Below are 24,579 nucleotides of genomic sequence, written 5' to 3'. Positions count from 1 at the left end.
TCACTGGCCAAAGGAAGCCCAGGAAACCAGGAAGAAATGCCTCTTAAAAGTAATTCAAACTTCCACAAGGGTGTGACTCAGTGACTCACTCTCTCTTTCTCTGTATTGCGTGCACACCACGAGTCTCAGTCAGTTCAGTTGCTCAGTCACATCCAACTCTTTGCGATGCCAGGCTTCCCTTTCCATCACCAGCTCCTGGAGCTTGCTCAAACTCATGTCCAGAGAGTCAGTGATGCCTTCCAACCATCTCATCATCCTCTGTCATCCCCTTCTCCTGCCTTCAGTCTTTCCCAGAATCATCTCCAATATTAACCTACATCATCTTGTATATCTAAATACAAAGGTATAAAATTGTGCTGGTCATCCCTAGGTTAAAGGTACATTAGGAGGACACAAGTTTGCATGCCCAATGCACAGTGAGGCCAAACATCTCAGAACATGGGAATTTAGAGCAGAGAAAGGTTTACTGCAAGGACAAGCAAGAACAGGTAGATGGTGCTCAAAAACCTCAAACTCCCTGATGGTCTGGGGGAGTTTTTTATGACAAAATTTGGGGTGAGGGCTGCAGGGTGTGTGACTCCTTTCTGATTGGTTGGTGGTGAGGTAATAGGGTGGTGCTCCAAGAATCTCCTGCCGAGCCTGAAGTTGGGGGGGGGAGGGGGGGGATGGGAGCAGGGGAGGGACTTATTTCCTGCCAGAGAACTCAAAGATACTGTATGCATAGTCCTTGAGGAGGAACCAAGACCTTACCCCAAAACTGCACTATTGTTTCTAGACTGCTAGTCTCTTGTTTCCACAATCCCTCCCTTCCTGGATTAGCAAATGTTTGAATCTACCCTTTGGAATTCAGGGAGGGTCAAGGAGGCTGATGAAGCCTAGTTCCTACAAAGGCTTGTGTGCCCAGGATGGCCCCACAGACTCCTGTTCGGTCTTAATATTACAGAAAAATTTTATCCTTTTTGTTAGGGGAAACATTGACTGAAACCACCCACCCTGGCCAGGCACTGCAGTAACCATTTGAGTGAGTATTTTACGACAGGAGGTCCTGGTAAGGAATAGGGAACTAACAAGCCCCCACCAACCAGAAGAATTCAGGAAAGGTCAAAAGGAGACACCACATGTCCTACCACCTCCCAGAATCCTTGCTGGCATCCATCTTGGCTGAATAACGCCTGTGCATCCAGAAAGGACTCTGAGACAGAATTAATGGCCAAAGACAACCTGGAAGTTAATCCCATCATCATAAAACCTGAGACTTGGCAGAGCAGTTCTTCTGGGTTCGCAGCCCCTGCTCCCCACCCAGGCACGCCTTCCCAATAAAGTCTCTCACCTCATAAGCACATGTGTGTCCTCAGACAATTCATTTTCTAGTGTTAGACAAGATCCCCCTTTCCAGCCCTAGAAGGAGTCCCCCTTCCTGCAACATTTTTGTGTAAAAGAGAATGCTATCAGAGCTTCCTAGATGGCTCAGTGGTAAAGAATCCGCCTGTAATGCAGGAGACCCGTGTTCAATCCCTGGGTCAGGAAAATCCCCTGGAGAAGGATATGACAACCCACTCCAGTATTTTTGCCTGGGAAATCCCATGGACAAAGGAGCGTGGTGGGCTACTCCATTACCTGCTAGGAAAGGTCCGTCTAGTCCAGGCTATGGTTTTTCCAGTGGTCATGTATGGATGTGAGAATTGGACTGTGAAGAAAGCTGAGCGCGGAAGAATTTTTACTTTTGAACTGTGGTGTTGGAGAAGACTCTTGAGAGTCCCTTGGACTGCAAGGAGATCCAACCAGTCCATCCTAAAGGAGATCAGTCCTGGGTGTTCATTGGAAGGACTGATGCTGAGGCTGAAACTCCAATACTTTGGCCACCTCATGCAAAGAGTTGACTCATTGGAAAAGACCCTGATGCTGGGAAAGATTGGGGGCAGGAGGAGAAGGGGACGACAGAAGATGAGATGGCCGAATGGCATCACCGACTCGATGGACATGAGTTTGAGTAAACTCCGAGAGTTGGTGATGGACAGGGAGACCTGGCATGCTGCGATTCATGGGGTCGCAAAGAGTCCGACACGACTAAGCGACTGAACTGAACTGAACAGCAGAGGAAACTTAAGCACCCAGGTGCGCAGGCGCAATGCTTGCTGCCCCCTCCTCTGATTGGCTGGCGGGACCGGCTTCCATGCATCGGCCAATGAGGCTCTGACTGTGAGCGGCAGTTGGCAGAGGTAACCGCCATGCTGAGCTGCGATGGCTGGGGCTGCTGGCCGGGTCCGCGGCCGCGCCTTAGGCCGCTTTCGGCTCGCTCTGCCTGTGCGCGATGTGAGTATCTCTGTGCGTAGATGTGAGAGCCTCTTCCCCATATTTAGGTGTCTCCTTCTCCCGGGGCGGCAGGGAACAGGAATAATAACAACGGCTGGTATTTAATCAAACGATCGTCACAGACCAGGCACTGGGTAAAAGGCTCTTAACCTTGTGATGTTGAATCCTCGAATTGTGAGATGGGTGTTTACCATGATTTCAGAGGAGGCAGGTTACCTAAGTTCGCGTGGGAGAAAAATGCAGGCGATTGAATTTAAAATCCCTGGATTCCTCGCTCCATGCCCTACTTTGGAAATTATTATAGTTTCCTTCTTAGCAGGAGCCACACACTGTGCAGGTGTTGAAGGTGGACATAGGAAAGTCTAGATTCCTGGGGCTTATTAAGTTTGTTTTTTTTAAAGAAGCATCTATACACACTAAAAGTATTTATGGAGAAGATAAGCACTCAAATTCAGGAGAGTGTCTGCCTCTTGGGATGGCAATGCAGGGCCTTCATTTGAATCTTAAATGTTGTCTGTTACAGAATTCCCTTTCCTGTTTGTCTGAAATACAATTTTAAAAGGAAAACATGCACATGAAAAATAACTTTCAAAGGATGAACTGTATGCAGTTTCCTCCCAGCTCAGACTTTTAGAGCCCCTCACTAGAAGCAGCCACTGATACCACTTTTCTGTGTGTATTATACATTTTCTATAGCATGTACAAGCGTGTTTGTTTTGTTTGCACAAGTGAATTCTATTGTATACAGCCCTGCACCTTTGATGATTTACCTTTAAACTCATTAAACTTAAAGGTTCTTTAACCACTTTTACTCCCGTGATCAATATAATTTGGCAAAAGAGTCCCAGGGTTGCTTCTCACATAATGAGGTGTAGGTCATGGCCTGCCATATGCATATTTACCTCTTTCTTCCTGCACATCCTCATCTGCAGGGTCCAAAAGAATCTTCTCGAAATTAATTCTGTAAAAATGTTGGAGACAAAGAATCCTGGCAAGAAGAGGACTGCAGGAACTGCTTTACCCTTTTCAAAACATTTTTACTTACACTTTACAAGTAAAATTCCACATAGAGCCCACTATTATTTGAAATTAATTTGTTGTGGTGGATTAGTGGCAAAGTGAGAGAAGTAGGGATTCATTTCTCAGGTTGCAGAGAAATTGCCCAGCTTCCTTCCAGTGAAGTATCAAGGAAAGAGGTCTTGTTTGATCCCAGTTAAACTGTCACACTTACTCCTTATTTTATCCTTTTTTCTTATTTTACCTCTTCTTCTTTTTTTTTACTTTTTTTTCTTTTTATCTCTTCTTAAAGCCCGATATATACATTTTTTTTTCCTTTTAAAAAATTCTTCCAATCATAGAATGCTTACGTGAGAGAGCTGGGATTCTACCCAGACAAAGCTATCTCTAAAAGTCACACCAAAAAAAAAAAAAAAAAAAAGTCACACCAGAATGGGGTGTTCCCTCGAATGAACTCATTTGCTCATTAAGCTGCTCCACGCGGTCCTTTTTCATCAGCCTCCTACCAACTTCATCCCTGATTATTGTCATCATTCCAGAAACTGTTTTTGTTCCACAAACCTACTTGCTCTTTGTCTCTGATATTCTACCTGGAACACATTTCCCCAGCACCCTCGTTGAGTATTTTTCAAGGTTAGATTCCTGTAAGTGCTGTTGCCACATAAGTCTGTGGGACAAAATTTTAACCAAACGGTGTTTGAGACGGCTGATTCCCAATACTCTAGCTAACACCTGGACATAAAAAGCGAAGGGAAAAAAAATCTGCTTGCTTCAAATTCATTTTGCTCACTATCCGTAATGATTTTGTGTATTGGTACATTCAATGTATATGAGCATCTAATATTTCACTCTGCTGAAGAAGAGTGTGGTTTTGCTCTTTGGTTGGAGAGCCAGTTGACAGGAGCTCAGGCACTTTAAGATACTATCTTAGTCTACCGTTCTGGACGTTGGATAAGAAACTTAAGAGCAATGAAGAGGTGGAGGTTTGAAGGCGACAAAAACGCCAGTCCAAAGAGGGCGCGGGTCCGACCGGCCGGCGCGGACTCTGACGTCACTGGGGCGCGCCGCTTCCGGTCCCCAGCTCCGGAGCGAATGACTTTCCCCTCCCCGGGGCCGCAGCCGCCCCGGATTGCTGATCGCGCCGCACGAGCCGCCTCGTTCGCCAGCACCTGCGTCCCAGCCTGTGCCCGTGACCATGGCCACCGACTCGTGGGCGCTGGCGGTGGACGAGCAGGAAGCGGCAGCCGAGTCGGTGAGTTGGTTTCAGTCGTGAAAGGGTCAGGGGACTAATTTTGGCCGGGATGAGATCCTGGAAAAAGTCACTCCCTGGGTTGGTCCGAGCCGGGATGGGGTACGTGTGGGGATGGAGCCTGGACCCTGAGCTGGCTTTTTTTCCCCACCCGCCAGCCTCCCCGGGTTACGTAAGCACAGGTGAGCGCTCCCATCGGAAAAGAGCCAGCCGCTCGCCTGTCTTCCTGTAGTCAGGATTGCACTTACCTCCCTGAACTGTAATAATCACCTATTTAAGTGTCATTTTCCACTTCCCTATCTGAGCTGCTTGTGTCCAGGAACCATGGCTTACTCATGTTTGTGTGCTTCCTCAGCTTGCTCACTGATGATGAATGATCCACTCTGTGGGCCCGGCAGTCAGTAAATCCTCTCGTGATCCGCTTAACTTTGTTGTGGGCCTGACACACAATAAGCAAGATATATGTTAAACGGTACTGTGTAGACTTAATTTTTCCCGCCTAAACACTCGCATTATGATAGTGCTTTGAACCCGCTTTGTTGGTACCTACTTCTGTGAATTTCTGGAGAACAAAGAGTTAGTATTATTTTTTTCTATAAGTGATAAAGTTTCATATGCACCTAAGGAGTCATTTTTTTCCTCCCCAAAGAAAACTGCTGTTTCTCTTGACATTGATCTACGATATTGACCGCCTTGTTCCCTGAATTACATGCTTGCTTTGCTACTTATTCAGTTTTCCGTTTTAGGTGTTTCTTGATTTTGACACTTTCATCCTCCTTTTCCCTCCACAGAAGCACACCTTCCTATTCCTCATATTTCCACTGTGATTTTAGTTAGATTAGTTTTCTGTGTTTATATGTTAATAACTCAAATATTTTTTCTATACGACTTTTTCCTTGGAATTTATGTTTTTGTTTTGTGCTTATCACCAGTTCAACCCCAGGCTCTTTGCTAATCGTCTATGTTTATCTCAAGATGTCCCCACACACCAAGTATTCTGTCAGTTCCATTTCTCCAAGGTCTTGTAGCCTGTTTTGAACTGTACTAATTGCCCCAATTTGTTTTAGGGGCTGGAGGGGAACAGGGCAAATTTCTCTTTGCCCTCATTCAGGGGACTTGCCCCTCTTCTCTTGTACTGGATCCTTTTATTTCTTCATCCCCCTCTACATCTTTCTTGATTTGGTGGAGTCATGTATCTATCAGCTTTCTGAAGGTGTATGGGAAGTCCATTTTTTAAGATACTGCATTTCTGAAATTAGCTTGTTTTGCCCTATCGTTTGAATAATAGTATTGCTGGGTGTGGCATTAATTGTAGGTTGGAAATTATTTTCCTGCCAATTAAAAAAAAGTTTTTTAAATTTATTTATGGCTGTGCTGGGTCTTTGTTGCTGCTTGGGCTTTTCTCTAGTTGTGATGTGTGGGCTTCTCATCACCACGGTTTCTCTTAGTGCAGAGCACGGGCTCTAGGGTGTGTGGGCTTCAGTAACTGCACTTTGCAGGTTCAGGAGTAGCCGCCCCCGGGCTCGGGTTCTAGAGCACAAACTCAGTAGCTGTGGTCCCCGGGCTCAGTTGCTCCATGACATGTGGGATCATCCCAAATCAGGGATTGAACCTATGTCTCCTGCACTGGCAGACAGATTCTTTACCACTGAGCCACTAGAGAAGCCCCACCTGCCAAATTTTAAAGACGTTGTTTTACTGCCTTCTAGATTTCTGTATTTGTAGTTGAGATGTCTGAGACCATCCTGATTACTGATGTGACCTTTTTTTCCCTTTTTAAGCTTGAAGAATCTTCTGTTTGTCTCCAGTCATCAGAATATTCATGATAATGTGTCTTGATATGGGTTTATTTTCATTCATTTAATTAGGCATGGGGTGGGAACTTCAGTCTGAAAACTGTTGCCCTTGTGTTATGGGAAATTTTCTTGAAATTTTTCATTGTTGATTTCTTCTTTGTTTTTATTTTCATTCCTTCATTTCAAACTCTTATTAGCTGAATGTTGAATCTCATTAATTTTTAAAATTTTAATTTTTTAAATTTTTTTTAATTAAAAAAAATTTTAAAGTCGTTTATTGTGATATAATTTAAAGTAAAATTCACCTTGTACTACAATTCTGTGAATTTTGACAGAGGCATAGTCCTGTCACTACCACCACAATCAACATATAGAGCGTTTCCACCACTCCAAAAAGTTCCCCCAAACTTTTTTTGCATTCACTTTCTTGTCTCTACCCTTCTCTGGCAACTGCTGATCTGTTTTCTGTCATTTTACTTATACCTTTTCCAAAATGTAGTATAAATGGTATTATACAGTATGCAAACCTTTTGAAAAATCTGGCTTTCAGTAGTTTGTTCTATTTTTATTGCTGGGTAGTATTCCATGTATGGGTGTACCACAGCTTGTTTAACCTGATGATGAACATTTGGGTATTTTCTAGTTTGGGGGTATTTATGAATAAAGCTGTTACACACATTAGGATATGCAGATTTCGGTATGGACTTATGTCTGCATTTCTCTTTTGTAGATATCTAATAGTGTGATTTGTTGGGTTATATGTTAAGTGTTTGTTTAACTTTGTAAGTTATATAACAAACTGTTTTCCAAAGGGCTGCAGCATTTTGTATTACCACCAGCAACATGTGAGAGCTCCAGTTGCTTCACATTCTCAGCAGCACAGCATGGCCAGTTTTTTCCTTCATTCTAATAGGTGTATAGAGATATCTCACGAGGCTTTAATTTACATTTCCCTAATGACTTCAAGGAGATCCAACCAGTCAGTCCTAAAGGAAGTCAGTCCTGAATATTCATGTTGAAGCTGAAACTCCAATACTTTGGCCACCTGATGTGAGGAGCCGACTCATTGGAAAAGACCCTGATGTTGGGAAAGATTGAAGGCGGGAGAAGGGGACGACAGAGGATGAGATGGTTGGATGGCATCACCGACTCAATGGACATGAGTTTGAATAAACTCTGGGAGTTGATGATGGACAGAGAAGCCTGGCGTGCTGCAGTCCATGGGGTTGCAAAGAGTCAGACACAGCTGAGTGACTAAACTGAACTGAATGACTAATGATGTTGAGTGTCTTTTTATATGCTTTGCCACCTGTATAACTTCTTGAAGTGGCTTTTCAAATCTTTTGCCAATTTACAAAAAAAAACTGATTGATGATTTTAAAAAAATTATTGTTTTCTTATTATTGAGTTGGGAGAATTCTTATGTATTCTGGATACAAGTCCTTTATCAAATATGTCATTTGCATAAATATTCTCCCTGATTGAAACTTAACATTTTAATTTTCTTAATAGTACTTTTTGAAGAACAGACACTTTCAATTTTGGCTAATTATAATTTGTCAATTTTTTGATGATTAGTTCTTTTTGTGTTCTAAGAAATACACCTTACCCAAGTCCACCAAGTTGTTCACCTGTATTTTCTTTTAGAAGATTTATGGCTTTAAATGTCACATTTATGCCTATGATCCATTTTGAGTTGATTTTTTATGTAGTAGGAAGATTGGATCAACATTACCACAGTCAATTTGAGAACATTTTCATCATCCCAAACCCCCTATTTCTCCTCAGCCCAGCCCTTTGTAGCCACTAATCTGTTTTCTGTCTCTTTAGATTTGCCTATTCAGGACATGGAATATAAATGGAATCCTATCATATGTGCTGTTCTGTGGCTGGCTTCTTTCACTGAGCACATTTTCAGGGCTCATCCATGTTGTGGCATATATCAACACTTAATTAATTTTTGTTGCCAAATGATGATAATATAGATATGCCACATTTTATTTATCTATTCATCAGTGTCCACTGATGGGCATTTGAATTCTTTCTACTTTTTAGCTATTATGAATAATGTTGGTACAATCATCATGTACAAGTTTTTGTATGAACATACATTTTCAATTCACTTGGGTATCTATCTAAAAGTGGTATTGCTGGATTATATAGTAACTCTGTGTTTAAGTTTTGAAGAACTGCTATACTGTTTTCCAAAGTGACTGCATCATTGTATCATCTTTATTATTATTATTATTATTTTTTTTGAGATTAGTATCATCTATGAGAGGCTCTATTGTGTAGAAGTTAAGACCTCAGACTTTGTAACCAGACAGACTTGGATTTGTATTCTGGGTCCCTCACTTATTAGTTACATGACTTTTGGCAAGTTACTGAACTTTCTGTGCTTCAGCTCCCACATCTGTTAAATGGGGATAAACAGAGTACCCACCTCATTAATTTACAGACATGCCTGAAATAAGTGCTGTGTAAATAGTAGCTATTATTATGGTTGTAGTTTTCTGTAATTCAGTTTCTTTGCAGAAATATTTTAAATTACTAGTTCATGTTGTAGAGATTAGCTGAACCTGGATAAGTTTTGTAAGTTTACTTCATCATGCACAGGTGAATTATAATAGATCCCAATATTCTAAAACTGAACAAATGAGTAAAGACAGCTGTTTCCTTCTGTTTTGTGGAACTCCCACTGAGAACCTCCACAGGAATTGCATGATGTAGGTGACTCTGACATGTACAGTGCAAGGTTGTTGCTGTTTAGGCGCTAAATCATGTCCAACTGTTTGCAACCCCAGCACTGTACCCCGCCAGGCTCCTTTGTCTATGGGATTTTTTCAGGCAAGAATATTGGAGTGGGTTGCCATTTCCTCCTCCAGGAGATCTTCCTGACCCAGGGATCGAACCAACGTCTCCTGCATTGGCAGGCAGATTCCTTATCACTGAGCCACAAGGGAAGCCCTTGTATTTTAAATATTCATCTAGCTCCATTTTTTACTCATTTAAGAAAATATTAGATCTTGTTTGTGTTTACTTCCTCGTCCCTCTTTGTTCTCCTTGTTTCTTGGGAAATTTCAATTCAGAGGAGGGCAAAGGGAGCAGGAGACTCAGGAGTAAGCCTCTGAAGTCTCCTACTTCACTATTGTGCGCAGAGAGCATTCCTTATTCAGTATAACTCCCTTGCCATTAAATCTTCCTTCTTCTGTGTCAAGAACCCTCTCTTGGGACTTCCCTGGTGGTCCAGTGGTTGGGACTCTGCACTCCAAATGAGCGGGGCACAGGTTCAGTTCCTGTTTAGGGAAGTAGGATCCCTCATGGTGCAAGGCATGGCTGAAAAAAAGCAAACAGAGGGAGGGGGTTTAAAAAAAAAAAAAAGCAAACAGAATCTTTTCTCAGGTAGCTTTTAAATAAAATGCAGTGTATAACTTATAGTTTCCGATTATTTTTAAATATCTTAAAAACTAAAATATTAACTAAAGGCATTAAAAATGTAGATATTATAAGGTGGGCATTTTGGCTTTTGGTTAATTTTTTTGGATTGCAAAGTGGTTTTGAATGAAGTTGCAAGAGAAACTGGTTCCTGCTTTTGGTCCAAGTAAGCAGAGCAAGGGAAGAAGTCTGAAGTAACTGGACTTAGTCATAAGTTTCAGCCTTCAGTTCACTGACACTGCAGTGGATGATGCAGACTTCATTGTCCCGGTGCTTTCGCTGTATAGGCTTTGAGATTGCTACAGCCATGTGAGGGCCAGGGTATGTTTTCAGAATCTGCTGGAACGTCTTCAGAATTCTGATACACTGTAATCAGAGCATCTTTTGGTTTCATTTACATTGTTGCAGTGTATAAAGTTGATAGCATTTTATTTAACTATTTTATTTACTCTGTTAGCTTCAATTTTAACAATATACCAACAAAATAATAGGTTGTCCTTTTATCATTGAAGATTACAGTAAAGGATATTTCTAACTTATACATCAACCCTGTCACTTATTTTAGGTACCAGTTATCATCCTAGGAGTGAGTACTATTAACCCTGCTCTTGTAAATATTGCCAGTAAGTCTGTCTGTTTGTCTTTTTTGTTTTTTAACAGCCTTGAATATTAGGCTTAAACTAGATTCATTGGCAGGATGTGGAAGAGTACTTCAGTGATGACTAGAATATGTTAAGCCTCAGACGGTAAAGCGTCTGCTACAATGCGGGGGACCCGGGTTTGATCCCTGGGTCGGGAAGATCCCCTGGAGAAGGAAATGGCAACCCACTACAGAATTCTTGCCTGGAAAATCCCACGGACTGAGGATCCTGGTAGGCTACAGTCCGTGGGGTCGCAGAGAGTCCGACACGACTGAACGACTTGACTTCCACTTTCACATATCATGTGGGGCTTCAAGGTGGCTCAGTGGTAAAGAATTTGCCTGCGAAGCAGGAGACCTGGGTTTGTTCTCTGAGTTGGGAAGATCCCCTGGAGAAGGGACTGGCTATCCACTCCAGTGTTCTGGCCTGGAGAACCCCATGGACAGTCCACGGGGTCACAAAAAGTCAGACACGACTGAGTGACTTTGACTTTATATATCACATACTGGCCTCCTCATTATCTATTAGTGTGTTCTGTGTCCTTCAGAAATAATGAAGGGTTGTCACTGCTTTATAGTCCTTTCCTTATTTGCCAGTTTCCCTTCTTGTCAGCCTCTCCAGTGTCTTCCCCCTTCTTCCTCTTCCCTCCATCCCAACACCAAAGTAGACAGACAGACACCAGAAACTCCTTTACAGTTTCCATCAATAGAAGTAAAGTTCCTCGACTCCCAGCTAACCACTCATTAAAAGTTTTTTCATTCCTCTCTCCACTTAGAAATAAACCTCAAGACATAGAAAACCTGTGCAGGTGGTGCTTTAAGAAGCAACCATTTGATAATGGTGATTTTCATTCTTTTTCCCTTCTCTCCATGTCTTAAGCCCAGTTAATATTTTGACTAGAGCACCTGCTCTGTCCATGATCCAAAGGTAAACTAAAAATGGAAATATCCCCTGACTTTATGTTTTGTTCTAGTCTTTTTTTTTTCTTTTGGCTTTATTGAAGTATAACTGACAAATTTTTTTTCTTTAATCAGTTCACTTTAAATTTTTTTTTCATTTATTTTTATTAGTTGGAGGCTAATTACTTTACAATATTGTAGTGGGTTTTGCCATACATTGATATGAATGAGCCATGGATTTACATGTGTCCCCAATCCTGACCCCCCCCACCTCCCTCCCCATCGCATGACAAATTTTTATAATAATAGGGGAGATAAGTCCTTCGAGGGTATCCCTAACTGTTTGCTCAAAGCCCTACTCAATCTTTGTTTCAGATGTCTTTCCTCTGTCCCCGCCTTCCTCTTCTGCTTCATCCTCTTCTGTGTCTGATTGCACAGTGTGCCATGGTGCTCTAGGCTGTTACCAACTTACATACCAGACGTCCAGCACAGGGCAACCTGAATGAGAGGCTGCGCCTGGCGTGCTGCGGCCCTGGGGCCTGAACACAGCCTATGGCATAACTAATCCGCGCTCACAGATGCTTTTCCTCACAGACCTCCCACCTCAGCGTTCTCTGTTTGAAGAGTGCTGCGTTTTCCAATATCTTTTTAAATTTTCTCGTTTGAAACATGAGAGTGACAACTCACATGGTATTCTATTGAGATTGTGAGAAGGTGTGTAATCAGTGCATTAAGCACACTCACAAGTTATAATTGTTTCTAGGGATTGCAGTTAGGAAGTGTGGATTTTGAACTGTTGTGTAACCAGTTTTTTCTACTGCTGTTGCTAACTCATGTCCAGCTCTGAAACCCCACGGACTGTAGCACACCAAGCTTCCCTGCCCTTCACTACCTCCCAGAGTTTACTCAAATTCATGTCCGCTGTATCGGTGATGCTCTCCAACCATCTCATCCTCTGTCACCCGCTTTTCCTCTCGCCCTTGATCTTTGCCGGCATCAGGGTCTTTTCCAGTGGCTCTTTCCATCAGGTGACCAAAATACAGGAGCTTCGGCTTCAGTACTTCTGTACTTGTGGGATATCTTGTTTATTCTCACTCTAATGTTTAGCAAACAAAAGGAGCCCAGCAGAACAGCCTAATGAATATGCCCTAATGAATAATAGGTCATGAGAGTGGTTCATTTCTTCCCAGCTTCACTGGGGGAGGCACTATTGATGCAAAATCTTTTAAGTTATTTTCCTGACACTTCTCCCCCCATATTCTCCATTTAGTTGAGCAACTTGCACCTTAAAGAAGAGAAAATCAAACCAGATGCCAATGGTGAGTAACTAAATGCTATTTTGAAAACAAAAAACGATTTCCTTTAGTATTTGTTTTAATGTTAACAGCTGGGAAAAAAAAAAATTATATATGTACCAGACAGGAGGCAGGCAGATACTGGCAGTTACTTGATTTGGGAATCTACAAACTGGATTGTTTTGTTATGCTTCATACAAATATGAGGATACCTAACTGGCTTATAAATTATTAAATGTATCACTAACCATGAAAATATACTGCCAATGATTATTTTTTAAAATATTCCTGAATTTGAGATGAAATAGACAAAGTATGAGCAACCTGAGGGCTAACCTGTTGTGATTATTCTGAAATCATATCTATAAAATCTAAGATGTCCATTGAATTTTTGTTCATGTATTTAAAGTTGTAAGGGAGAAATTGTAACATTTACCTTACTCAGATCTTTTTCTGTATATCTTTATATAACTACAACACTGAATATACGTTTCTATTAATCAACCATTTATACACATAGACTCCTAATGGCACTGTGGTGTTTATATATTGATGAAATATGATTTGCATAGGTATTTCTCTGTTGAGCATAAAGGTCATGTAATCATCTTTCTGTAACATTTGAGAAATATTGATGCTGTAAGGGATTAATAGTTTCTGAGGTACAGTGAGAAGACTTGGAATAGGAAAGAACTGAAAAGTAGGTATCAGTTTTCATACCTTTGTTTATATAGTAACAATAAAATGTTTTCATCTGTGGCTTGGTTTCCTCATTTATTTTTTTGCTCCCCAGGCCTTTACATTTCTAGTGTCTCATAGAATTTGAACTATCTCAGCTGTTGGGTATGGGATGTGATTTTGAATGATGGCCGCTTTGTGTCTGATAAAGGTGCTGTTGTCAAGACCAATGCTAATGCAGAGAAGGCTGATGAAGAAGAGAAAGGTAACCTAGCCTAGAGTTATGTATACGTGAAGTTCTACAGTCTAAGAGAATGGAATGTTAGGAGTTTTCATTTTTGTACTGTGACTTGGCTGTAGTTTAATGGAAGTCAGTGCTAATATTCTCTCCTAATTCAGTCGGTAAAGAATCTGTCTGTAATGCAGGGGACCCAGGTTCTATTCTTGGGTCGGGAAGATCCCCAGGAGAAGGAAATGGCAACCCACTCCAGTATTCTTGCCTGAAGAATCCCATGGACAGAGGAGCCTGGCGTGCTACAGTCCATGGGGTCACAGAGTCAGACACGACTTAGCAACTAAACCACCCACCAGCACAGTGCTAGTAAAAATTTAATGTAGTCATTGGTAAAGGGATTCTAGGGATTCTAGGAGGTTTATACCGATGCCAATGGACTTCCCTAGTGACTCAGACGTTAAAGCGTCTGCCGCATTATAGTGGGAGCCGAGTTCAGTGCCGGGGTTGGGAAGATCTGGAGAAGGAAATGGCAACCCACTGCAGTATTCTTGCCTGGAGAATCCCATGGACGGAGGAACCTGGTAGGCTATAGCCCATGAGGTCGCAAAGAGTCGGACACAACTGAGTGACTTCACTTTCTTTCTAAAGGGATTCTAACTCTTTACATTTTAGAGAAATTTTACTTTGAACAGATGATAAACTTCAGCAGCAGCAGGAAATATTCCTTGAATGATTACCTTGTACAGGTCTTTAGAAAAGAAATTTTAACTTGCATCTCCATTTTCTAATAAAATTATATTTGATGATATTTTTGACAGTTTAACATAAATATCAAGATGCAAACAGCTTATCCGATATCAAGATACAGACTTTGTCAATTTGTTTTTTTCCCCCATTATTGTGATGGGGTTTTTAAAGTCATCATTTTAAAATTTATATTGGGTACATATTGGAGAGTAAATATTTGGGTTTTGAGAGGAGAAATCAGTAACTTCAAGAAAGGATAGTTGTTAGGAATAGAGTTCTGGAGAAGAATATGAGGCCCCAACAGATGACTTGAGTATCATAAACTTTGCTTTTAATAAACTATTTTAATTATATTTATAAATCAGAATTAAACTCTACCATGAATTAGGAGTCCCAGTACAAATATATGTTATTGGTTAAAATACTAATGGCAACTGAATTCAGAGATCATGCTGGATTTCATGGACGCCTAAAAATCTTCATGCTTTTTTCCTACAGAGGACAGAGCCGCCCAGTCCTTACTCAACAAGCTGATCAGAAGCAACCTTGTCGATAACACCAACCAAGTGGAAGTCCTGCAGCGGGATCCCAGCTCCCCGCTCTACTCAGTCAAGTCCTTCGAGGAGCTTCGGCTGTGAGTAGTTACTTTCTGACTCTCCCCTTTGTGTTTAACTAGAAATTCTAGGCCTGTTAACATGTATTTTTTCATCACCACAGAACATTTTTAGCTAATACAAGTTTAATAAAAAAATTTAGCTGCTTTGGATTAGTAAGTAAAATTTCTTGGTAATTTGTAAAAGCTTTAGCTACACACATGTATTGTGCCCTATTCACAGTTTTAGTATTGTTAGTTAGATTCTTGGCTTCTTTCTTCAACCAGAGACTGTGATTTTCATTCTGAACTGTTTTTCTAGGAAACCACAGCTTCTCCAAGGAGTCTATGCCATGGGCTTCAATCGTCCATCCAAGATACAAGAGAATGCATTGCCTTTAATGCTTGCTGAGCCGTATGTGTCCTGATGCACCTCTTTAACTTCCATTATTAAATATATATATACACACATGTTCATTTTAGAAAAGTTAGAAAACAATGAAAAATAAGAAAAAAAAAATTTTATTTCCCTCCCCTCCACACTGTTAATATTTGGAGTAGAGACTTCTAGATGTTTTTCTATGTAAACTTGGATTTGTATACTTTTTGCTTAAAGGAAACATATAAAATGGGTTAATGCTTTTTTTTGATATGATAATTATATGATAATATTTCTATGTTGGTAAATATATTTACATTTATACCATTTATATACACCATGATTTCATTATATGAGTAAGTAAAATATATGTGTCAAATGTAGATGACAAAAACTAAACAGGGATTGAGATGATCAGAACAGTACTATTGCTAACGTTGTTTTCTGGGGCAGTGCTGCTCACACTTTCAGAGGCATGTGAAACTCGTGGGACTTATGCAGATTCTGGTTTCAGGGAGTCTGAGGTGGGGACTGAGGCTCACCATTTTTAAGACGCTTGCCAGTGTTACTGGTGGTGCTGGAGTCAGACCACACTTTGAGTAACAGTGTTCTAGAACATAAGGAACTTTTTATAAAAATTGATCCCTACATGACATATGATTATATAAAATTGCATAAAATCCTAAATCCTGAAAACCCCTTTCCCTATTTATTTGTCTGAAAACAGATATTGTAGGTCTGTATTTTCTCAAAGTTTTTTATGTCCTGTGTCACAATAGTGATATTTTTTCAAGATTGTTAATGTCTTTTTTTTAAATGACATTTTGAGCATACTTAAACATGAATAAATGGAATATTTATTATATTGTTTCTTTTTTTTTTATTATATTGTTTCTAATTGCCACTTGTATTTATGGATCTTGATGCTTTCATAGACACTCACTGTTAGACTGTCAATGTTAGAAGAGCTCTGAGAATTTTCTAATACTTGTCCTTCATTAATTATTTATTGAGGACTTGGTTTGTGACACATACTGTACTAGGCACTTAGATACATTACTGAACAAAGCAGACGAAAATTCTTGCCCACAAGAAACTTATATTCTAGTTTGGAGTATAGATTTATTTTTATTAAAAATAAATATATAGTATGTTTAAAGGTGATAGATTGTAAATACAGTTAATGCCACCGAATTGTATACTTTATTTTTTTTTTATTAAATTTTATTAGTTGGAGGGAATTGTATACTTTAAAATGGCAAATTTTATGTTATATATTTTACCACCATTTTAAAAAAATTATTAAAGTCATATACCAAAAAGATTGACTTATATACTTTAAATGGATGAACTGCATGGTACATGAATTACATCTCAATAAAGCTCTTTTTTAAAAAGGCAGTAAGTGCTAAGGAGAGTAATAAATAAAGCATGATAGGAGGGGGATTGGGAAGACCAAGATTGCAGTTTTACCCCCAATGTTTTATTATGGAAGTTTTTAGACATACAACAAAGTTGAAAGGGTTTTATAGTGAACACCTATATATGCACCTCCTAGATTCTTTCACTGACAGTTTCCTATGTTTCATCATGTATTGGTCTACCAGTACCTCTTGTTTTTTAAGGTGCTTTAAAGTAAGTTGCAACTTTAAATCACGTAGTAGGGTGGACTCTCATTAAATAGGTAGTATCTGAGCAGACACTTGAAGGAGAGGAGAGTTGGTGTGCTGTCACCCACGGACAGCTGTCCCAGGCAGTGTCTGGCTGCTGCAGAATCCCAAGGATGAGAGCATGGCTGGTGTGTTCTGAGCAGCTCTGGGGCAGCTGCAGTGGTGGAGTGGAGTAAGGGAGCTGGTAGCAGGTGAGAACGGAGAGCTAGCGGGGAGCCTCATCAGGTGGGACCTTGTAGGGCATTATAAGAATTTTAACTTTTACTCTGAGTGAAATCTGGAGTGTCTGGGAGGTTTTTGAGCAGAAAAGAAGAATCACTCACTGCTATGTCAAGAGTAGATAAAAGATAAGAAGTGCTTCAAATCCCACCATAAAATCTTCTATCTGTGAAGCTAGCATATGTAACTCTACTGCAGAAGCCAAAGCCGCCTCCTGTCAAGCAAGCTGAGATACTCATTATTTAATTAAGCTTTATTCTTCATTTTTATTCACTGAAAGAATACATGAGATTTAAACTCCTAAACAGTTTGTTTTCTTGTGCAGCCCACAGAACTTAATTGCCCAGTCTCAGTCTGGTACTGGTAAAACAGCTGCCTTTGTGTTGGCCATGCTCAGCCAAGTAGAACCAGCCAACAGACACCCCCAGGTAAGGGCTTGGTGAAGCTGAGTTTTCTAACTCATAACTAGAAGGGAAATGCCATTTGGTGAATTAAATGATGAGCTATGTATTACTTTTTACATCAACTAGAACCCCTTAAGTTGAGCACAAATAACATGGTTGATCTTCCAATAACATCAAAAATCCTTTTTCCCTTTCAATGACATGCCAGTCCTGGGACAGTGCTTACAGGCTAGGCTCCTTTAAGCTGTAGGAAAAAGCTCCTTAATCTCTTATAATCCATTAGGAAGTTCTGAGCACCTTCTGAGTAAGAGAAAAGGAAGCTAATCTCCAGCTGGAATTTTAGATCCCTGCTCACATGTGGTTTTTGGTACTCCAATGGCCAAATGGCTGTTCTCAAGTGTCTACCCAGCCAGAGTTCTGACCACTGAGAATTGTACTTCTGACTCTGCAGCTTAAACAGTCAAATGGTGTGCACTCTGTATATTCTTCCCTTCAGCCTCCGCTGGAGGGATCATTAAGTCCTAATAGTAATGCCCCATTGCATAACAGTGAGTGTCTTGAATTCTCTCTGCACTCTTTCCCTACCAGTGTCTGTGCCTCTCCCCAACATATGAGCTTGCCCTTCAAACGGGAAAAGTGATTGAGCAGATGGGCAAATTTTACCCTGAACTGAAGCTAGCTTATGCTGTTCGTGGCAATAAGTGTGAGTATGAATATCTGATCCTAGTTAATTAAGGTAATAGAAAAATCCCAAAACACATGCAGTAGTTGAAATTTACAATAAAGACATGTGCCTTCCACCTAGATTTGAAAAGTTAACATTTTGCCATATTTGCTTTATGTGTATTATGTATATCTTGGCGGGGGCGGTAGTGGTGAATCATTTGAAGGTAAATTGTAGGGGACTTCCCTGGTGATCCAGTGGCTAAGACTCTGAGCTCCCAAAACAGGATGCCTAGGTTCAATCCCTGGTCAGGGAACTAGATCCCACAAACCGCAACTTAGTCTGCATGCCACAACTGAAGATCCCACATGCCACAACTTAAAGAAAAAAAAAGGTCCCACATGCCACAACCAAAAAGATCCTGTGTGCCACAACCAAGACCCAATGCAGCCAAATATTTTTAAAACGAAGGAAAACTGTAGACATTGTGACTTTTTATTTCAAAGTAATTCAGTATGCATTTCATAGTAAGAGCATTCTTCAGCATACCCACAATAACATATTACAACCAACAAAATTACAGATTCTCTGATAACTAGCATCTTTTCCATTTTAATTTCCTCCCTAATTGCTCCAGAAGTGTTCTTTTATGGTTTTTTTGTTGAATCAAGACTGAGTCAGTATATATGCATTACATTTGGTTGTTGTATCTCTTTAGTTTCTTGCCAGCTAGAATACTCCCTTCACATCCCCACCCACACCCACCCAAACTATGTTACATTTGACATTTTGAGCAGACCAGTTGCTTATAAAATGTTACAAATTCTGGATTTGTTTAATAGCCTAATTTTTAAAATGTCATTATTAGAGTAAAAATGTTCTAGAATGTTCATGGCAATTAACTCTGGGAGATACTTTTATTATTATTATTTTTTCTTTATCCACTCTTTCTACTTTTGCTTGTTTCACAACAAACTAACTTTGAAAAAGTCTACTTGTGGGGAAAAGCAAACCCAGGCTAGGCAGAATAATGCTGACAGAGAAGAAATATAGGTATGAAATCCTTGAAAGAGGTTGATTATGAAGAATGTAAAAGAATACTACTGAAGAGGTGTTCATCTCATGGTTCAAGCCTTTACCAAATCTTTTCAGCGTTACTGTCTGTTTTTTGTGTGTATGTCCATTAAATACTATACTGCTATCCTGACCTTGCCTTAAAATATTAATGCAAACATCAAAACAATTGCTTTAAAATGCATCATAGCTTTAAAATTGCTTGGAGAGTGAAGCTGGCTTTACCATGGAAATACCCATGAAACAGAACACATCTTGTCTCCACAGTGGAAAGAGGTCAGAAAATCAGTGAGCACATTGTCATTGGCACCCCGGGGACCGTTCTGGACTGGTGCTCCAAGCTCAAGTTCATCGACCCCAAGAAGATCAAGGTGTTTGTTCTCGACGAGGCTGACGTGATGATAGCCACTCAGGGCCACCAAGATCAGAGCATCCGCATCCAGAGGTAGGCCCTCGAGCCAGGAGGAACTTCTTGGCTCCCAACCTGCAGTTCCCACTCCTGTTACCTCACACTCCCCTTCTTGCCCTTGCCAGGCTCTTCGCAACTTTCAGGGGCATTTGTTTGATGGGCCATTTCTGTGTCAGCACTGAGTGCACCCCCTGCCCGGGTTAAGAAGGGAAACTCAGAGACTCTTGGTCACCCGTCCCTGCCCCGCGTCTGCTCCCCCTTCCTCCCCAAAGCTGCTCCCCGCTGCCCCTTCCTGGGGATGCAGGTCATCAGGCCTGTGGAGGCTGTGCCCTGGTCCTTCCAGAGAAAGCCTGGGTCAGGGTCATGCCGGACACCTGGGCCTCCCCTTGCAGGATGCTGCCCAGGAACTGCCAGATGCTGCTTTTCTCTGCCACCTTTGAAGACTCTGTCTGGAAATTTGCCCAGAAAGTGGTCCCCGACCCGAACATCATCAAACTGAAGCGTGAGGAGGAGACACTGGACACCATCAAGCAGTATTATGTCCTGTGCAACAGCAGAGACGAGAAGTTCCAGGCCTTGTGTAATATCTACGGGGCCATCACCATTGCTCAAGCCATGATCTTCTGCCATGTGAGCAGCAGCAGCAGCAGGAGGCGGTGTCCCGTGGGGGTGGGGGCCCCCAGAGGACGTGGCCCCGCTGCTCCCACTCAGCCAGCTGCTCTTGGTGCTGGGGACCGTGTTAACTGCCTGTGGCTGGAAAGGAGATAAATCAGTCCCAGGACATAGTCTCTCAGGTTGTAATGAGTTGTAAGGGGAAGACTGAAGAGCTAAACCTTCTCCGATCCCTACTTCTTAGAGATTACTTGGGGGGGAAAAATTCCAAATAACTTCCAAGTAAATAATTTTGAAGTATTAAGAATGTAATTATTTCAGAATGCAGACCTTTGGCTCAAACCACAATAACACTGAGATCATTGATGTAATTTATCCCCCCAAAATCATGTGGCTAAAAAATATTCCGAAACTTTAAGCCATCTTGCTGACTGAACTCAGTAGAGCGTTCATGTGTGTTAACAGCAAAAAAAAAGCCACTTTTCTGCAGGTGTCTTCATTTTTTTTTTTTTACAGGCGTCTTCATTTAAAACACTTCTTTTCACTCCAGACCCGCAAAACAGCTAGCTGGCTGGCCGCAGAGCTCTCGAAAGAAGGCCACCAGGTGGCCCTGCTGAGTGGGGAGATGGTGGTGGAGCAGAGGGCTGCGGTGATTGAGCGCTTCCGGGAGGGCAAAGAGAAGGTTCTGGTCACCACCAACGTGTGCGCCCGCGGTGAGCGGAGACTGGGTCTTGGCCCGCCAGGCTCGGGGCGGCAGGGAGATCTTCGTGTGTGGGAGGCTGCGGTGGTTTGTGGGAGATGCTGTTTTGTGGGCGAGCCTGTGGGGCTCCCCCAGCAGAGGAGACCGTCCACAGAAGCCGTGAGTGCTGGCTGGTGGCCGAGGACGGCGCCTGCTCTTCTTGGCCCCAGTGCGGTGTCAGCTGCTTCTCCAGATCCTCGGATCCAGCAGGGGCTCTCTGGCTGATGCCGGAATTTGGCCAGCACCGGGACGGCCCCGTCCTCTCCCTCGGGTTCTGCCACCTGCTCGTGTCCCAACCCCAGAGCTGGCCTGTCCCAGACCCTGCCTTCCGCCTGAGCTGGGTGAGGGTGGGCCTGACCGGGCAGCGGCGATTTCCGTCTCCCGTGCTCACTTGTGTCCAACTCTCCCGCACGCAGGGATCGACGTGGAACAGGTGTCTGTCGTCATCAACTTTGACCTCCCCGTGGACAAGGACGGGAACCCGGACAACGAGACCTACCTGCACCGGATCGGGCGCACCGGCCGCTTTGGCAAGCGGGGCCTGGCCGTGAATATGGTGGACAGCAAGCACAGCATGAACATCCTGAATAGAATCCAGGAGCATTTCAGTGAGTCCCGGGAGGGCCCTGTCCCTCTCCCGGCCCTCGGCTTCCCCAGGACAGGATGGTCTCCGTGCACCCGGAGCGCTCGGCCGGGCCGCCACCTCGGAGGCACAGGGAGGCCTGCGGCGGGGGGCGGGCCCGTCCCAGGGAGCCCCTGCCCTGCCTGCGTGCCCTGCGATCTGTGCGGGGCTCTCTCTGAACCCGCCTTTCTCTTCCCTCAGATAAGAAAATAGAAAGACTGGACACGGACGACTTGGACGAGATTGAGAAAATAGCCAACTGAGAAGCCCCTACAGTCTCTGTGCCGCCCCCGCCCCGGACACGAGTGCTTCCATGGCGCACCCTGACTGTTCCCGCGAGGATGACAGCACGAGTAGACAAACTGCCTACCTCATCTGAAATTACGTTTGGACTTGACAAAAATTGTGCAAATGATGGGGGAAGGTAGAAAAAAAAAATTGTTTACACAACTTTTGAAGATTAGGCGTGAATACACAGAAATTTACCTTTTGGAAATTCTGTTTGTTTTTTGGCCAGTGTTTTCCCCATCATAACCATAGTCCAGATGTTGTGGCTGGCTGTTTGCTGAGGAGTCTCAGTGGCAGCCCAGCCTGTTGTCTCCTTGGTGTTCAGGGCAGCCTCCAGCCTTTATAGAAGCCTGACAGAGTTGAGGTGAAAAGTGAACAGCGAGAGACCAAGTAGGTTAGGTTGTGAGCCAGTTGTCATGCTTGGGGTGTGGTGTGAGGCAGCAGAGGAGACCTGTAAGCTGCTGCTTTGAACTTGGGTTGGGACTGCTCCTTTGAGTGTTTTAAACCCCTTCTGTGTGATGGCTACAGCAGGAAGGGATTTGCTAAGCATGACCCAAAATGCGAACCTGGCATCTTTGGTGTATACAAGTCTGTTGCAGACCGTGGCCTGTTCTCAGCAGGTGCGATCTGTGTAGAATTGCACATCTGATAACGGTGGATCCCTTGCCTGTACTTGAACAGTCCTTTGGAGGAACCATCATGGAGAATTAGTGGTAGTCCTAGCTTGCCACACAGCCTGACCTTTCAGCATCTTTTTTACACCCCTAATATCACCATGACCTCTTAGCAGCTCCAAGCAAATAAAAGGTAATCTGTTTGGAGAAACAGTGAACACTGTGTTTCAAGTTGCTAATGGCCAGGCTTAAGGCAGCTCCAGAAGTGACCAGCAATAGTCACAAATGCTTGCTTTGCAGAAAGCAAGTTTGTTTGCTTAAATCGGAGCTGGGGAATGGTTTCAGAAATTCGCCATCTTGATTATAAAGGAATTCCGAGTGTCTGCATCCATGGTGCTTGGGACACAAACAGGAGCAACTAAGAGACACAGTGGACTCAGCCATTTATCTCTCCAAGGCCTCTGCTCCATCCTCACTCGGCATCGCGTGCGTAAGTCAGAGTAAAGAATAGGAATGGACACCTCCTCATACCCAACCAAAGCTGTTGGTGCCCAGAGTGACGGAGCAAAGATGACATGAAACTGAGGTGCAAGAGCATATGAAACCCCAGCCCAGAGGAGTCCTCTCCAGCTCTCTGACAGAAGGGCCACTTTGTCTAGAATCAGGCCTGTAAGAGAGATTTTCCATGATGAGAACTATTTGAATCCCAGGCCTTTCTTATAGGCATTTCTGTGTTTTAGGGCCAGATTTGTCTCCTGGAAAGGGAAAGGGCCAATGCCAGCCTCCAGGTGGTTTCTTTAATCTGACCTTACAGATGCTGCAAAGAGAGCCACAGACCACCAGTCTTGCCATGTTCCCCTATAGGCACTTGACTGTGTTGAGTCTGTGTACTTCCAGCCAACTTTGAGCCACCTTGGGAGACTTGTTAAGAGAAGAAATTTTACACAAGGTCCTGCAGACCAACCCTGAAATAACTTAAAGGCAATAATTAAAGGAGTACAGACTCCTTCTGAGGCTGCAGGCTGAGCATACCCCACCTCCTCACAACACAGATGACCTGAGTAGCCCCAAATCTGAGCAGGAAATGGGAAGGGATGTGCTTCAGACTCTCCAACAATAGGAATACATGGGTATCTGAGAGAAATCTAGGTCAACAGTTCCTTATCTGGGGGTTTGGACCCCTAAGAACTCACTGGATGGGTTCCATGGAGTTTATGCTGTATTTTGCTTAAATGTGTTTTCTTGGAGAAAAACTCTCAAAAGAGTATGTGTCTTTTTAAAAGGTAAGACTCACTTTATGGATGGCTCTAGATGGTGCCCCCAGTGTCACTGCCATCCATACTCATTCCTGCTAGTGCCTGGGTTCAGGGGGGTAATGGGCCACAGCTGCCTCTGTGACCTTGTGCCATTTTGAGACACCAATGATGTAAAAACGTATTAAGCCCTTAATGAGCTTCAGCCCCCAGGGTGTCTTTTGCTGTTTTTAGTAAGTTCCTATGTATTAAATGATAAACTGTGCCCTAGAACAGAGAAACTTGCTTGAAAAAGATTCTGGCCCAGTGGAAAATTCTGGATATGAAAAAAAAAAAAAAAAATTCTGGATATGTTCATTATCCATAAACAATAGATTTTACTGATTTTTTGGAGTGTTCGTTGACTGTCTGCATAAGAACTAATGAATTGTTAATATAATCTTTTTTTAATGTATTTTTTTAATGTATTCTTTATTGATGCCTAATGGAACTAATTATGACATGTCCATGTTACTAAGACATCATTTCTGAGTACAAAAACCAGCAGCTGGTGATGGTGAAGATTTATGTATTATTCCATAGATTAGTCATCACCTGATAGTACTATCCCATTTCAGAGTTGACACTGCTCCAACATGAGCAGCTGGGATGTCTCCACAGGCCACGAGCCCTACTCAGTTGCCAGAGGGCTCCTTACCATCCTGTTTTTCTTGCTGGTAAGCCAGAGGCTGCTGG

At 42.5% G+C, this 24,579-nt stretch overlaps 1 protein-coding gene across 1 annotated transcript; it reads left to right on the top strand.

Annotated features, from left to right (window-relative positions):
- Window positions 1-4,381: 4,381 nt before the first annotated feature.
- LOC136160833 (ATP-dependent RNA helicase DDX19B) lies at window positions 4,382-24,298 on the top strand. Its single transcript, XM_065924991.1, has 12 exons — window positions 4,382-4,582; window positions 12,621-12,669; window positions 13,535-13,588; window positions 14,804-14,939; window positions 15,220-15,312; window positions 17,491-17,593; window positions 18,158-18,272; window positions 19,575-19,752; window positions 20,109-20,346; window positions 20,879-21,041; window positions 21,484-21,675; window positions 21,891-24,298. The coding sequence occupies exons 1-12, from the start codon at window positions 4,526-4,528 to the stop codon at window positions 21,950-21,952; spliced, it is 1,440 nt and encodes a 479-aa protein (XP_065781063.1). The 5' UTR covers window positions 4,382-4,525; the 3' UTR covers window positions 21,953-24,298.
- Window positions 24,299-24,579: the final 281 nt, after the last annotated feature.

This window comes from Muntiacus reevesi, chromosome 2 (assembly GCF_963930625.1).
Source record: "Muntiacus reevesi chromosome 2, mMunRee1.1, whole genome shotgun sequence".
NCBI classification, from domain to species: Eukaryota; Metazoa; Chordata; class Mammalia; order Artiodactyla; family Cervidae; genus Muntiacus; species Muntiacus reevesi.
Note: the sequence above shows the minus strand (reverse complement) of the source record. Positions and strands in the feature narration are given on the sequence as shown.

Coding starts and splice junctions, on each gene's coding strand:
- LOC136160833 (XM_065924991.1), top strand. CDS start 4,526: ATGGCCACCGACTCGTGGGCGCTGGCGGTGGACGAGCAGGAAGCGGCA. Junction 19,753..20,108: donor CAGAGCATCCGCATCCAGAG/GTAGGCCCTCGA, acceptor CTCCCCTTGCAG/GATGCTGCCCAGGAACTGCC. Junction 21,042..21,483: donor CACCAACGTGTGCGCCCGCG/GTGAGCGGAGAC, acceptor TCCCGCACGCAG/GGATCGACGTGGAACAGGTG.